The sequence below is a fragment of the Falco rusticolus genome, chromosome 12 (genome assembly GCF_015220075.1).
Source record: "Falco rusticolus isolate bFalRus1 chromosome 12, bFalRus1.pri, whole genome shotgun sequence".
In the NCBI taxonomy this organism is placed as follows: domain Eukaryota; kingdom Metazoa; phylum Chordata; class Aves; order Falconiformes; family Falconidae; genus Falco; species Falco rusticolus.
In genome coordinates this window covers 1,711,021-1,725,961 of record NC_051198.1, presented here as the reverse complement: position 1 = coordinate 1,725,961, position 14,941 = coordinate 1,711,021, and the positions used below count along the sequence as shown (strand labels likewise).

The window sequence follows — 14,941 nt, the reverse complement described above, 5'->3', positions numbered from 1 at the left end:
CATAGCACCTGCTGATTCTTTAGATTGTAAATTCAAGAATGCAAGTTCCCTCAGACTGTTCTTTTGTTGACATGGGTTAATAGCCCAATTTCTTTTTCAGGTGACACAGACTGTCCTTTAATGAGCATCATTATCCTGCCTTAGTACAACTGAACAACATATATGCCTAATAGCTGTCCTGTGTCAACAAATTTTCTGATTTATCTTGTCATGTATGTGTCCTCTTATCCTACAATAGGCATTTCTTCATTATTTAAAATAATAATACCTGCATATTTACTCTACTTGGAGAATACAGAATTAATTTATTCAGGAAGGTGAGCTGGCATTGACAGAGGCTCCAGGAAACTCCACATGGGAGAGAAAAATATTCCAGTTGGGACAGAGAAAGTACGATTCTGGAAAACACAGTTGATGTGCACTATGTGCTACTTGCACAGGACGACAAATAAGATAATCCAGGTCAAGGTTCAGGTGCTTCTGAAATGATAAAATTAAAACCGGTTAGTGAACACGCTCTGTGCATTTAAGAGACTGACAAGGCATTAGATGCAATGGCAATGTCCTCTCTATCATGTTAACTTGGTCTCCCATTGATTTTAATTTTGGCATTTTGTTCTTTTAAGATATCTTGTCTAAAATTGTACTTTGCAAAACTTAACAGTAAATTATCACGGGTTTGGGATTTGTGTGCGTGTTATACAAATATTCAATTAAATATAACATTGGGCTTCTGCTACCTCATGTGAAAAAAATCCATCTAGAGAAAGTATGCAAGAATTCCAGGGCTGCAGAGCTGCTTTCCTCTTCTTTAGCTATTAAGGTATTTAACTAACTGCTTGGAATATACTAACTGCGTTCACTGTGACTGAAGGAAGAACTGAATTTATAGAGATTATCAGATAGCTTTACTAAGGTATTCTTATTTTACTGGGATGACCTCTGAAGTCTGACATAGTAGGTTTATTTACAGTGTACTAGATGTCCCAAAAGGCTGTTACTCGTTTTAGGATTGGCTCCTTGTGCCTAATGTCTGCGTTGGTGTTTGTACAGAGTGTTTTAGTTCTTACTGATTTTACCCTCTCTTCTACTCCCCACACTTTGCCAAGTTACTTTAAAAACTTACAGCTCATTATGAGAAATGAAAAGTTTTAACGCACAGGATCAGGAAAATCCCGACTATATTGCAAACATATCTGATCATTTTGGCAAGACCTGATCTACAAATGCCAATGTACTATCAATATGGCAATGATAGTAGAAACCGAAGAGGTGCAGCTAGTAATCTCGCTCAGTTTTTACCGATACAAATAGAAGGTGAGTTTGCACAAGGGAGGGCTAAATTAGAGCAGTTTCATACATTTTTCGTCAACTGAAGAAAAACTAAGAACTATCACAGCATGTGGTATAAAGGTGTGTTTTCCTTTTGACTGTAACACAGGATCTAAAGCATTAAGTAAACACTATCTCAAGTATTTTCCCCAAAACGTTCAAGGATTATTTCCCATTCTGTTACCAGTACTTGAAAGAAAAACTTACCAAATGTGTAAGTCTAGTAAAATGATATATAGTTAGGACATGTCTTTCTTGATGCAGAAAGCTGACAGTTGATTTTTCATTACTCTCATTGCAGCAAAGTGCATACATGAACTGCTCCAGCATGTCAGAGGGGCCAATTTGAGTGCTGCAGGAAATAACTTGCTCTTGTCTGTTTTATGAAAAGCTGCAAGTTAAATTTTTGAGTTAAAACGTTGAATCTCTCCGACACATGAATACAGCGAAAAATCTGTTGTGAATACCAGTGAAAAGTACAGGGAAAAATAATGGAGAAATATTCTTAGTAAAACTTGTCCTTCAGTCTCTTGAACAATTGTTTTCTTTTCCTATGGAGGGAAAGCCTAGAGTAAATTAGCTGTTTTCTTGTTTAATGTGCTCTAATATGAAAAAAATTATAGACTTAAATCTTATGTAAAAGCATTCTATTCTCCCTCGAAAGGGCTTGCTTCAAGCTCTTCATTAGCTGTAGAGAGCAGTGATATATTATTTTTGCATTCCTGTGGACTGCAGCAAATTGTCCCTCTTGGCTGTCATTGTTTCCTATGGAAGCAACAATGGCTTCCATTTATCACAAGCTGACACCACATGGCATGCAAAATTACGTTTCACACTGCAGCATCCAAAGAGATGGTGTAAATACAAACCATTTACATAAAACACCTAGCAACCAGCAAAAAAATAAAAGGACAAGTACAACTGGCTTGAAAAATGAAGTACTTTTTTCATGAATTACAGTGAGTTCTAACCAGCAGCTCTGAAAGTATTTACTAATGTAAAAATCATCTTACGTAGAATGTATAGAAAGAATCAAGAGGGCTCCAGGGAAGACAGTGAAATTTCACCATAACAAAAAAAGACTCTGATAAACATACAGTTTTCTAGAGACATCAAAGCATAGTGCAGCTGTTAGTACGTCAAAGAAGTATTGTGTTCCCTCCAACAATTCACTGGTGTCAGCTTGTGTTTGGTGTTATTGATATTAGAATAAGCAAATGCAATGGCCTAACAGTGACTCTAGGCTCTGTTTGTTTCAGTTGCTGATGGTGATATCAGTGTCTGCATGTTTTTACATACCGTAGGTAACCCCCTCACTCATCTATCAAAGGCCATTTCATTGCAGGATGCAAAGGACTCCTCCCCAGCAGTGCAGTCAACATCTACCTTGCTTGTCTGAGAAATGCCTGAACTTTTGTGTCCTCTCACAGGAATTCTGGGGTATGCCTTGGCTATTTCTCTGACGTCTGGTTTTGATAAGTGATTTTCAGAGCCTACTGTCTCCTAGGAATTCTGCAGGAAGAGACTGGGTGAGGTCATTCGGCTTTCCACTGAGCTTCCTTTCTCTGTTTTTGGCCATTCTAGTGAACATGACCCTCTAGCACTCAGGAATATTTCTGTTCCCTTAGGAACTATCGACCACTTGCTGGTTTTATCTCTGCACACACAAAAGCTCCATGTCGCTGGAAGGGGAAACAAGGTTGACATTAACCAGGGGAACATAAGCAGCTCGTAGATGCAGCTGTGAACTGAGTTCATTTATTAGCTCAAGTGCTGGCAAAGCTTACGCTTGTTTCTCGGCCTCTCCACTGGCCACTGGCCTAGGTCCGAATAGCTGAAGGCAATGGAATAATAGCTGGTTTGTCAGCCCATTTTATTCATGAAATGGGGCACGGTAGGAATACTTGGAAAGAAGCAACAAGAAAACGCATCTTATTTTCTGTGGTTCACAACCACTCTGCCTCAGAGAGTGTGTGACTTGCATACAGCTCTTCTGTACGAGACTATTCATATCAGATTTCATTTCTTGCTACATGGGTTGCTATGGATACAATTCTGAACTGCTGCTTTTGTAGGCCAGGAGATTTACGGCTGCATCCTGAATTATTTTGCTCATCAGAGCTACATAAGATTTTTTTTTTTTAAACAGATAGAAATGCAAACAAACATACCTTGCATTTCTCAAAATATTTTTCACAACTGAACCCCATATTTTGGATCTTCTTTAAGTCTATCAGAGTCTGTGGATCAGTTCCCTATTTATACGAAGCTACTGGTTTATAAGAAACGCATAACCATACATACAAACCCCTAAGAGGCAAGGCCTGGCAAAAGAGTCTGTATCGAAACAGGCCCTCATACATTAGCCCTTGCTCTAATCTTACTCATCCCAGCTTTTTCACACAGAGAGGCAGTCAGGTTCAGTGAAGTCACAGCATAAACAGACTCTTTAGAAATCCAAATCATGTGATTTATGATTAGGTTATTGTTCATCAAAACTACAGGAAGCCTGGGTGCTACAATACACAGGAATCCAAAACAAAGCATGTACAAGTAATACAAAAGAGCACGTCGTTAATATTAACTGCTAACAATTCTAAAGCATCCGACAACAAATCTTCATATAAAACAGACAGTCGGAAGCTCTGGGATAAACGTACTCCTCCACCTTCCTGAATGCTATTAATCATACAGGATGCACATTGTCTTACCTTTCCTTGAATGGGTTCATTAGCAGAGTCTCTGGCATCGTACTGATGGCTAAAGGAGGTCTGTTCCTGTAAAACCTCTGGAAGACCTTCGGACGCCTCTAGGAGTTGCAAACGGAATTGAAAAATATTATATCGTTAGGAAGCACTTGAACTACATGGTCCAGGGTAGCCCACACAAACACGCTACATGCTGCGCAGAAGATAAGTGATAGCTGCTTTTCTTGAACTGCTCAAGTTTCCATGCCAGACAAGTGGAACCACAGCATTTACCACCAGGGGAAGTGGGCACAAAGGAGTCAGATACTCAGCTGTGCTCGCACATGTCAAACATGTCCCTCATGTTTGTGCTCGCACATGTCCCTCAACAAAAACAACAGTTTTGTTGAGGGACAGCATTGCTGAGGTGGCTTCAGAGCAGCGGTTTTACAGGAGTCAAGACGAAGGCCAGGTTGGCACGTTTTGGAGCAGCATTTCAGTGCGATCATTTTTGAAGCACAGGACAGGAAAGTCCTGTCGGATCATTTGGCAGGTGCATGAATACTTCTTACAGTATGTTCCTTCTTGTTTTCTCATGGACGTTTTACTTCATATTACCTGTCCCCTCTGCAGGACGGTTCAGAAACTGCACCATCAGTACCAGTTGCCACTACACCTTTATCAGCAGTCTTCCAGGCAATTTTCCATCTACTAACACAACAGTACTGCCCTCTAAATGAACAAAATTTCACTGTTAATATTAATGAAACACAGACTGATCCATTACACTGAACCACGACACATCCAGGCACAAGAGGAAGAAAAATGTCCAGCACAATTTAAATACTCTGTATTAAAGTCTCCAAAATTACTAGAAATTTTTAATTTTCAGCTTGAGGCATGGTATAAAACCAGATTCACTGGTGAACAAGCGCTCAAAGCTTTCTGAAAAGCAGGGCTGCTTAGAGCATTTCAAGCAGGTCAGGCTGTCTCACTAATCACTGTTGAAATGTAGGCCACTGCACTTCCATTTGCACAGCTGTAACACAGCAAAGTTGTTGGGAGTCACTAGGACACAAAACACTCTACATAAACCCTGAATGTGGGAGCAGAGCTTGAATACGGTAAATTTATAGTTGGCATCCCTATGACACAACTAGCAGCATATCAACAGATGCTGGCTTACTGCTATGCCATTGCTGGACCAAGACCTACATCAGCTGAAAGATCCCACTCTTCTTGTAAAATATATATGACAATAACGGTATTCCATTAATATGTTGAGAGGTATCTATTATTAACTAGGCAACTAGATAATTAATAACATCCAAAGAGCATGTTTTCTCAAAAAACACATACAGGAATATTAATTAGCTGACACCAAGCTCTCTGCTGCTACAGCCAGACTGCTCCTAATAACTGAACTGGCTAATTTAAGGACATTTATTTGGGTAACATGCAGCATCGTACAGAAATAGTGGTCTACGGGCCCCTTAGAGCAGCAAAGGCCAGATCAGGTCTTTTAAGTGTGATAAACCTAAAGTCCTTTGTTAGAGTAATAGCAGAGCAAACAAGATACGCCACTGAGAAGATAGGGAAACAGAGGTCAGCAATATGAGTTCCTCAAGGTCAACTTAACTGACAGCCTGTGCTTAAGTGCTTGGCTGCCAGACATAGCAGGCTAGGAGGGAATGAGTATCAGACCACTAAGTGATATGTATCTCCCAGTCTTTTCACAAACTGGTCGCCTCAATGAGGTTGTAATTAACATGGAGCAGCTTGCTACATTAGCACAGGACTAGTAGTGAGAAATATACTGAAGACCTTTAATATGCTGGAAGTGGTTAATTAGTACTAACGTGATTCTGAAGATAGAGCAGATCTACATTCAAGTACAGTGCCAGCAGTTTTAGGCCAATCATCTTCTACTCAGCAATGTTCAAGCAATCCCAGGCAATGATGTGTAAAATCTCACGCCTCGGTTTCACTAGCTACAGAAGGGGAATAGTAATACTTACAGCTTGGAAGTGCAAACATAACTTTTGAAGTTCCTACAAAAGTACGAACAAGTAAAGACTTATTTGTAGCTGTTCGTGGAGCTCTACAGGCTTCAAGCATGCCTGGAGCTAGCTACAACTTTCTGTGCATTAATTATATATGTTTAGAATTAACTCTCCTTTATTTGTATAGATAAAGAAGTGTATTTTGGTAGAACTATAAACTGCCTATCTGATTACTGATCACAGGTGTTTAATAACTGAATCTATATATGAAATTGAGGAAGACCTTGTGTGAAAAATAAAATTAGATAGAAATTCTAGTTTCCAATTATCATACTGGAATACAGAGGTAAGAAATATATTTATATCAACCATGGTAGTAGCTGCATGTACAACATTGCTATCCATTCCGCAGACTCTACTTTTGCTGCATAGAAAATGCACTCTTCAGACATGAGTTAGAATCTAAAGTTGCTCAAAACCACATGTGAATGCCATTGTCGAAATTTTGAGTATGCATGTAGTTCACAAAAGTAGCAGGGACTTTCTCTTCAGTATCTGAACACCTGCAAAGACGATCAAACCCATTTTCTTAATAAATTACTCAGTAAGTTTTGTTAGCTCTCAAATACATTATCTATCTTAATACATTTCAGCACACTAGTTTTGCACATTTGTTTTCTATAAAAATAGATTAGCTCATTTCTCTCAGTGGAATTTTAGGTATCAGAAATCTATTCATAATATCTTACATAAATATTCCAGCAGAGAGCCTGAATGAGTTAATATTTCCAATAAATAACTAAAAAATCACCCATGCACATGACCGAAAAGGAGAAAAACAGATTTCATGGTAGTGTTTTCCTTCCACAGCACTGCAAGTCATCTTGGGAAGAAACGCACATCCTTGCCGATAAGCGTTCTGACATTCACTCCATACATGTACAATTCTTGCACAATGAGGATCATAAGGGTGGTCAATACACATCCCCACAATGCTCCAATGATATCACTGCAAACATTCCTAGAGTTAAAATGCTAATCTAGTAATTTCCCTAGATTTAATGTGCGTTGAAGAGTGATTTGATATGTTTGTTATTCTCAGCAAGAGGAATTAGCATTGCTGCAGTGGTTTGAATGATTCTGCCCACTGTGTCTCACAGTTGCAAAGGTTTTTTGGCTGCAGAATTGAAAGCTTGACAGTTGCTCACAATTTAGGGAGTGAAAGAATGCATTTTTTTTAGAACTCTATACTGAGATTTTCCAAAAGGACTAGCCTGGCTGTGACACAGAAAGAAGTCTGTGTGCCTCTAACTACCTGCCTGTATGTTTTTCAAACGGGGTCACAGACACACATATGCAACATCCACTGCAGGTTTTGTATTGCTGGTGGAGACGCTTCAGGAAGGGTGCAGTGATCTTTCATTGGCTGGATCATAATCAGACAGCTTTGCTCCATTGTTGGTGGTTCAGGGAACTGCAGATACCTGGGGAACTTGCAGAGTATTTTAAATTGGTGGCTTCTTCACATATTAAAAATACCCTTTTCCAGCAATCTTTAACTTACCACCTCCCTCGGGTACATACTTGTGCTTGATACAGAAGTTAGCTTGGGGCCTTGGCATAGAGGAACCTCATTGCTGAAGCCTAAAAATTAGTAATCTATTTGTGTAGCAATACGTAACTAGTTTGACACTACAAAAACAAAAACACACACACAAAAAAAACCCCAAACAACCCAAAACTAAAAGAAATCCCAAAGAGATGGTTTTAGTAGGTATACAGCATATCTAAAGATCCATTCAAAGAGCCTGCACTCCAGCTGAGAAACTTAACAAAACTAGATCTAGCTATTAAAACACCTCTAAGGAGTCGTGTTAAGAAAAGGGGGAATCCTTACAGGCCTCAGCAGGCAATAGCCCATGCAGCTAAGTTAGCACATAAAACAGCACCAGCTATTGTTTTATTGGATTCCTTGGGGGGTACGACAGGGGGATGCTGAGCAAGAAGGAATTTTTATGCATATATGCATACACAAAAGGACTATTTTTTCATCTATGTAAAGTCAAAACATACTGGAACCATAAATTACATCCTGGATAAGTGTTCAGAGTTTATATCCTTTTAAGGAATACAGCCTGAAGTTAGCACCCACTTCCAAGGTATAATCTTCCATCACTGTTAGATGCTGCTGCCTGATCACAGCCAGACAACTGGCTCAACACCAAGATCACAAGTGTGCCAACATATGGAAACAATTGCTTTCCTTTTCATTGGGAATGACATATTCTGGGTGTGTGCAAACATCCCCCATCAATCATTCAAAATGGCTCATTATTTCAACTTAAACTTATTATCCAATAGAAGATCCCTAGAGCCTTGTGTGAAGGGTAGGAATGATATTTACACACCCTAGAAAGCAAAAAAGCCTCTATCTGGTGATAGCCACAGTGTGCCCTGAGCTTGATTCCTTCTCTGTACAAGGCTGTTTCACACACCAGCATTGATGTTGCTCAAGTTTAATGCAAAAGCAGCTAAATCTTGAAATTATGCTTGCATAGTAAGGCCGTGCCAGCTGCTAATCATCCCTGGGACTCCAGAAAATCTCCACGTTAGCTGTCTCAGCAAGGAAAGTAAGGGGAAAGGTTTAATAGTGAATATTTGACCATAGATTACATTTTTTGACACCAGTAGCAGCCCATCTGTCTCAAAGAAGTTACAATGACAGAAGGGCTGCAACATGAGGAAAAAATCAGGGATTTTTGTTGAACCTGTGTGGCTGATCTGGAGACAGATCAGGAAGGGAAATTCCTGCTGAGAATGCAAGTAAAGTCTAGTTCAAATAGTTTTCTGGGTTCATACAACAAAGGATAGCAAAGGGAAAAAAGAAAGGCAAATAACTTCCTAAAGAACTGCCAGTATAAGTGAAAAGAAAGCAAAGGTCAGGGTTTTTAAATTGATAAACACTAGTGATGGTGGTACTTTTGGAGTTAGTCTGGGCAGAGGCGTTCTGCATCCCAGGAACAGACCCACAAATTGAAAATGAAGTTGTAGCTCAATGGAGGTGAACGTATACTTTTCCATTGCTTTCAATAAAGCTAGGGGCTTGTGGGAATGTTTGAAGTCTACTGGTGTTGGGACTGACTATTTCGTGTTAATGTGAATTCTGAAATTAGTCCTTCTATGGATTATAGAACAAGAGAGGCCTTCACATGGAGGACAAGCAGGCAGAAGCACACCTAGCTGCAATGTATAGCAGATAGAAACCACCAATGGGGCTTTTTGGCAAGAGGAAGACTATTATGACGATTAAGGTTCTATACATAGGCAATCAAGAAACAGACTAAATTTCTACCTCTGTATTGCCTTCCTGCAATAACACACACAAGTCTCTCAAAGGCAGATTTTTAAATGTATTTAGGCACTCAAAGATGCAGATGAGCACCGTGTAGGATTTACAAATGCATGTATGCAGGCTAGATGTTTATCAGCACCTGTTTGTGTCCTTTGGGTCCCCTATTTGCAAGAAGATTACAGATGTCATCTATTCAGATCACAGCCAAATTCTGCCTTCACTCATATGCCCAACATTTCCATGTAAGTGAAAGAGAGGAGTGAGCTCATATCTAAGGATGGGACTTAGCCCCAAGTAAAATAGGAAAAAGGATTTGCTGCATGACAAAAATAGGCCGAGTGCCTTGTCACATCTGACAAATGCCTCAGATAGCATAGCACAGACTTGTGGTGGTGCTATTAAAATAGATTATATTTCCACTGAATAAATTGACTTCTTGTCACAGGTAGGTTGGTAACCACTTTCTCACTGGCAGTGAAAATGTGTCTCAACATCAGTGGGTAGCAGGTAACTAACCCTTATATTGTTTTGAGAATGTATTTCTAATGCATCCCCTTGCTACCATTTGCTGATGAGCTCTTCCAGGCTGCATTCTGCAGGCCATGGCGCTCCCCATCCACACTTGCTCATGAGAGCTGCTCAAATATAAGGAGAACAGAAAAAAATTCTAGCCATTTAGAGCACAGGCTGCCAAATCAGGCCCTTTCTTGCTGATGATCTGCCTGGGTTTGGATGTTTTCAATCATATAAAATAAAATTAGGTCAGACCCTCACCTAACGTACATTCATAACGTCAATGGCCCCTGCTGCAGATGGGGACCTAAGTAGTAGCTCTGATCCACTGCTGCTGCCTACTGACTAGTAGTTAGTATTCCTTTACAGTCTTTCTGAATTTATCTTTTATAAATAGAAAGGCTGTATTAACAAATAACACTCGAGGAACTGTTTTAGTTGTTAGCATAAACGGCGATGAGTCACACAAAACCCACAAGCCAGCTGATGAGAAACCAGCTTGCTTTTCCTGTAACAAAAGCTGACTTCCCAGATGAAAGACCATGGCCTCCAACTTATTTTGGTTTGAAAACCAGAAGTGGGCAATTACGTTTTCCAGCAGATACTACTCTGGCACAGGAGAAATATTTGTTGATCTGACTAACTGGCAGACAGGCAGTTGTTGGGTGTGTACGACACAAAGAATACTTTCATTATTTGGCATGGTACAGCATTTCTGAGATACCAAAGACCATGGCTAATTAAGTGGAGTGATGGAACAGAATGATTTGATGATAAGATTTAATTGGTATGAACATTCTCATAGACTAGTTACTGTAACTGGAAGGACCAGACGCTCAGCTGCGTTGAGCATTGCTCAACTGTAGCAGAGGGAGTAAAGAGCACAAGGGTGCCCTTTACTCGCTCTTGCTCCTGGGACTGTTCAGGGTACAAATCTGAGTAGATTGTACAAGTCTTCTGCAGCCCCATTCTGCTGTTGCAGTAACTGAAATGACCTGGATCAGTCATAACCCCTTGCCCTTACCATGCCCCCACGCTGCCTGTTGGGGAATGAAGCTATGTGGGAGCTACTACAGCACACCTGCGCTGCCCAGAGCCCACGCCACAGACTGCTCAAGCTGCTTCACAGCAACAGATGGAGCACAGCACAGGATCCAACCACCAACCGTATGAGTGTTGCTGCTTCAGTTGATTATTTTGATTCTTTCTTAATAAACCTGATTATCTTAACTTTCTCAATGGGAAACAACACTTGGGTAAGCCACTTGGAACTTAACAAAATGATACTTGTCCTGCAGTTCGGCTGACATCAACAGAACAGGTTCCCCAAGTATTCTCTGTAAGTACCTCTATGAAAGCCTTCCACAAGTCTCCCATCTGGGGCTCCAGACTACTAAACGGGTAGTGCTGCAGCCTCCAGAGACACAAAAAGTCTATTTAAGGGCTCCCACAAGGCCAAAAATCACTGATCAAAGCCACGGAGCAATGACCAGGGTCATATTAGGACCAGTGAACTGGTGTCGCCAAGGGGAAGGGCTTGCCTTTCAGAGCATTCTCCTTCCTTGGACACAGATGGATGATCACAGCATTCTGTTACAGGCCACTTCCATCTGCCTTGACACATGGCCAACATCAAACAGGCAAGAGAGCCAAGATCTTTCCTAGAAGAGCCTGAAAGATTTCTGCCACAAAGGTACATATTATTTGTGTTCAGCACATGCTTATGTCACTAAGTCAAGCAACACAACACACAGAAGAGTGTCACAGGCTTTAGGATCCTTCAGGTAAACTTAACTACCACACTCAAAAGTCATCCTAAATTTCATTAGTCGTCTCTGCACAGCTCTAACTTTTGCTGCAGAGAGAAAGAGAAAACTGAAAGTAATTCCTTAATTGTGTCTCTCTCCTTTCTCCTCAGCATTTAGCAAAAGCTGTCAGGGTTCCAAATGTGGCTTTTTATTTTCCACTACACAGGCTCAGCTACATGCAGTAAATCTTAAAACACTGTTTCATAACTCGCTCACATTTGGCTATGGTTTTGATGCAAAATGGTCTACACAATTGAAAAACTTGCAGCAGTTAGGCTATAAACAACACTCATTTGATCTCTTAACACCAAGCGATACTGTATATATCAAAACCCACACATATAAGTTAACTATTATCTCTGACTTTCATTCCTAGATGCTAATAGTTGGATGGAGACCTCTTGAAGATTCAAGAGCCTGATATGTTGAAAGATTTGTGCCTATCTGTATTATAACATTTTAATATGTTCTTCTCCTCCACTAGCAGAGACAAAGAAACAACTGCCATTCTCTTTCCCCTCCCACTCTGGAGGAAAGCAAGCCAGCACACAATAGTTCTTGCTGTAATGTAAAAAAATTTACTTGCTTCAAATGCCATTGCCCTCCCTTTGCTGCCAGAGACCTTGGGAACTCCAGCGTCTACCCAGGCAGCATCACCTTTGCTTCTGGCTTTGTGGTGTCTTGCAGAATGAATCTGCTTCATCATTTACTAAAGAGAAAGAGCCCTGAAGCAGCAACCCCAGTCCTTAGTCCAGGGGAGACAAGAAATTATCCCTCTCTTCAAGGCAACATCTCCCCTCCTTCCTCTCCCTTATTTTCTCCCTATAATTGCCGAAGTTTTTTTTTGAGAGATTTTAACACTGCATAATCTTTGCCCTATTTCCTGCACATCTCAGACTGTTCTGAAATTGCCAGCTAGGGAGGAGCCTCTCTCCAGACTTCAGAATCTAAGCTTCCTATTACCTCACAGTAACCATGCACCTCAGAGCATCAGAGCAGCATTATACTTATGTCAAGTGTATCAGGCTCTCATAACTGAGAAAATGCATTGGGTTCTTGAACAGAGTATAAGCTGTTGTGTTTCAAAGTGTTATCTGGCACTAAAAAGTAATCCACATAATTTTTTTTTAGTTGAAGACAATGCAGTTCAGCCATAACACTCTAGTCTTCAAGAGTGCAGTCACATGCTTGCCATGCTGCTCTCTTGGAAAATCCTTTGGTGACAGCAGCAGTCCCTTTTGATCCTCCTGGCACAGTCAGCGAGGGTGTTGGCTTATCAACCAGTTGGCTCAGAATAAATATGCGTGGAGTTAAGAAATGCAGAATTGCAGCTGCTCTGCAGCAAATTCTTCTCATTAAAATAAGCGATGAAAATCACAGCAGCAGCAGTTTGAGTTCACTTGCTGATAACACACTGCTACTAGGCACATAAAGAGATACATTTAACCAGTACTGCTTTTCCAGCCAGTCCGCTAGCTCACCTGTTACAGACATGCTTTTAGATGAGTCTTTCCCCCTCATGTAAGTCTGATTTTATAGAAGACTTAGATCCCCAAATACCCTACTTACAGAGAATAAAGTGCCAGTCATTATACTGACAAAACACTAGCAAGAGGGAGAGCCTGTCTGAGCAGTTTTTTAAAAATTGGTCTAGACTTGCTCTCATTAATTTGCTTTGGAGGTGTCTGGGAAAAGGACAAGAGAATGTATTCTGCTTGCCTGAGCCCTGCTGAGACAGCCCTTCACTAGCACTGTGTTAGTCTGTGCTGCAAAGTGCAATGCAGCAGCTCAAGCAAGCACTCAGGGCAGGAGGACCTTCTGTCAGCTAAAGTGGACACTGCCAAACAATTGTCCTCTGACAGCAGAATTCAAACACTCAAAAATAGTATCTCTACCTATACATTAAAACAGCTGAAGGAAGAGTCCTACAATCTTACAGCCTCCAGATGGAGATTTTTAAAATAGAAGTATTTCCTCATGTGGTAACTCAAAAAGGTTTGTTTTTACATACCAGAAGAAAACAGTTGTTACTAATATAGGGTTATTTAACAGGTGAAATCTGCTAGCAGAGACATTCAATTTTTATAGATATTTACTCAAGATGGCAGATAGCTCAGAAGGAAACACCTGAGTGATATCAGTATGGTAATTCTTAACACATACTGTTACAAGGAAACAAAATCATATCTGCGGACAAGCGCTCCCCATAAAGTGTAGTTAGAAAAATGTATGTTATTTGCAATTTCTGAATACAGACAAAACCAAAGCACAGAACTTAGGAATCTGTTGGCAGATAACAACTATTTGACAGTGTATACAGTGCAATCCAGTCAGGTAACGTTAGCTAACATTGGAGAAAAATTCCGAGGGTTCTCACCTATTCCACATGAAGGCTGCTGCTGACTGAACTCAGCTGGCAAAACCAACTCACAGTCTGGTTTCTGAAGATTAGTTTTGTGGGTGCTCTGTAATTCAGTGGAATATAACGATACATGTGGGACTCCTCAGCTGCCCACCAATGATGCTTTAATAGCAGAAGAAGGAAGAGGAAATTGCACATACACAGTTAAACACAAAGCTGCTCTTATTACAATGCTTCTAAAGTGTCCCCTCAGAACACTATCCACTACAACAAAACCTTGCCACTACTGCTAAGCCCATTCTGACACCTAATACTAGCTTTCCGAGGAAATAAATTCTGTGGCTACATGAAGTCCCAAAGTAATTTTAAATCTTAATTATGGATTGTTCTAGGGCTGATGGTCTCACTCAGATGTGTAGAATTTTTTTACTATGGGTTTCTCATGCCACATACATATCTACACAATATTGAAAGAGGAAGTGCAAATCATTCATACCTGTTTTGTCCTGGTGTCTTTTGCTCCCATAGAGTACATTGGCTCCTTTAGTAACCTCACATCAGAGCTAACTAATCTTGCATAATGGGGTCGCAGATTATTGTACCACTGATGAACATAAGCAGTGTTTACTTGAAAAAGATTATAATGGCTCTGATGACAATTCTTGTGCATAGTCAGTATTAAAATTTTATATATATTTATACAAACATAAAGTAAGTATTTGGGCTGAAAGACATAACCAGACAAGGAAGAAATTTTTACACCAATATGTACTCTACTCACTGACAATAGTTAAATGTATTTACACCAAGCAAATGAAAAAACATATTGGTTAAGAAGTCAGCAACCTCTAGATGATATTATTCACTGCTCCGAAAGCAGAACA

At 40.2% G+C, this 14,941-nt stretch overlaps 1 protein-coding gene and 1 long non-coding RNA gene across 2 annotated transcripts; both read right to left on the bottom strand.

Annotated features, from left to right (window-relative positions):
* Window positions 1–285: 285 nt before the first annotated feature.
* Window positions 286–1,872, bottom strand: LOC119155895. The gene is made up of 2 exons (XR_005106902.1): window positions 1,540–1,872; window positions 286–480 (listed from the first exon to the last, which is right to left on the bottom strand). It is a non-coding gene; the product is annotated as an uncharacterized LOC119155895 (long non-coding RNA).
* Window positions 1,873–2,430: 558 nt separating this feature from the next.
* On the bottom strand, window positions 2,431–14,592 carry C12H2orf73 (chromosome 12 C2orf73 homolog). Its single transcript, XM_037405838.1, is given in 5 exon segments — window positions 2,431–2,972; window positions 2,975–3,014; window positions 4,044–4,141; window positions 14,073–14,160; window positions 14,554–14,592. Coding segments are annotated over 5 exon segments (588 nt in total). The 3' UTR covers window positions 2,431–2,649.
* Between the last annotated feature and the right edge of the window lie 349 nt (window positions 14,593–14,941).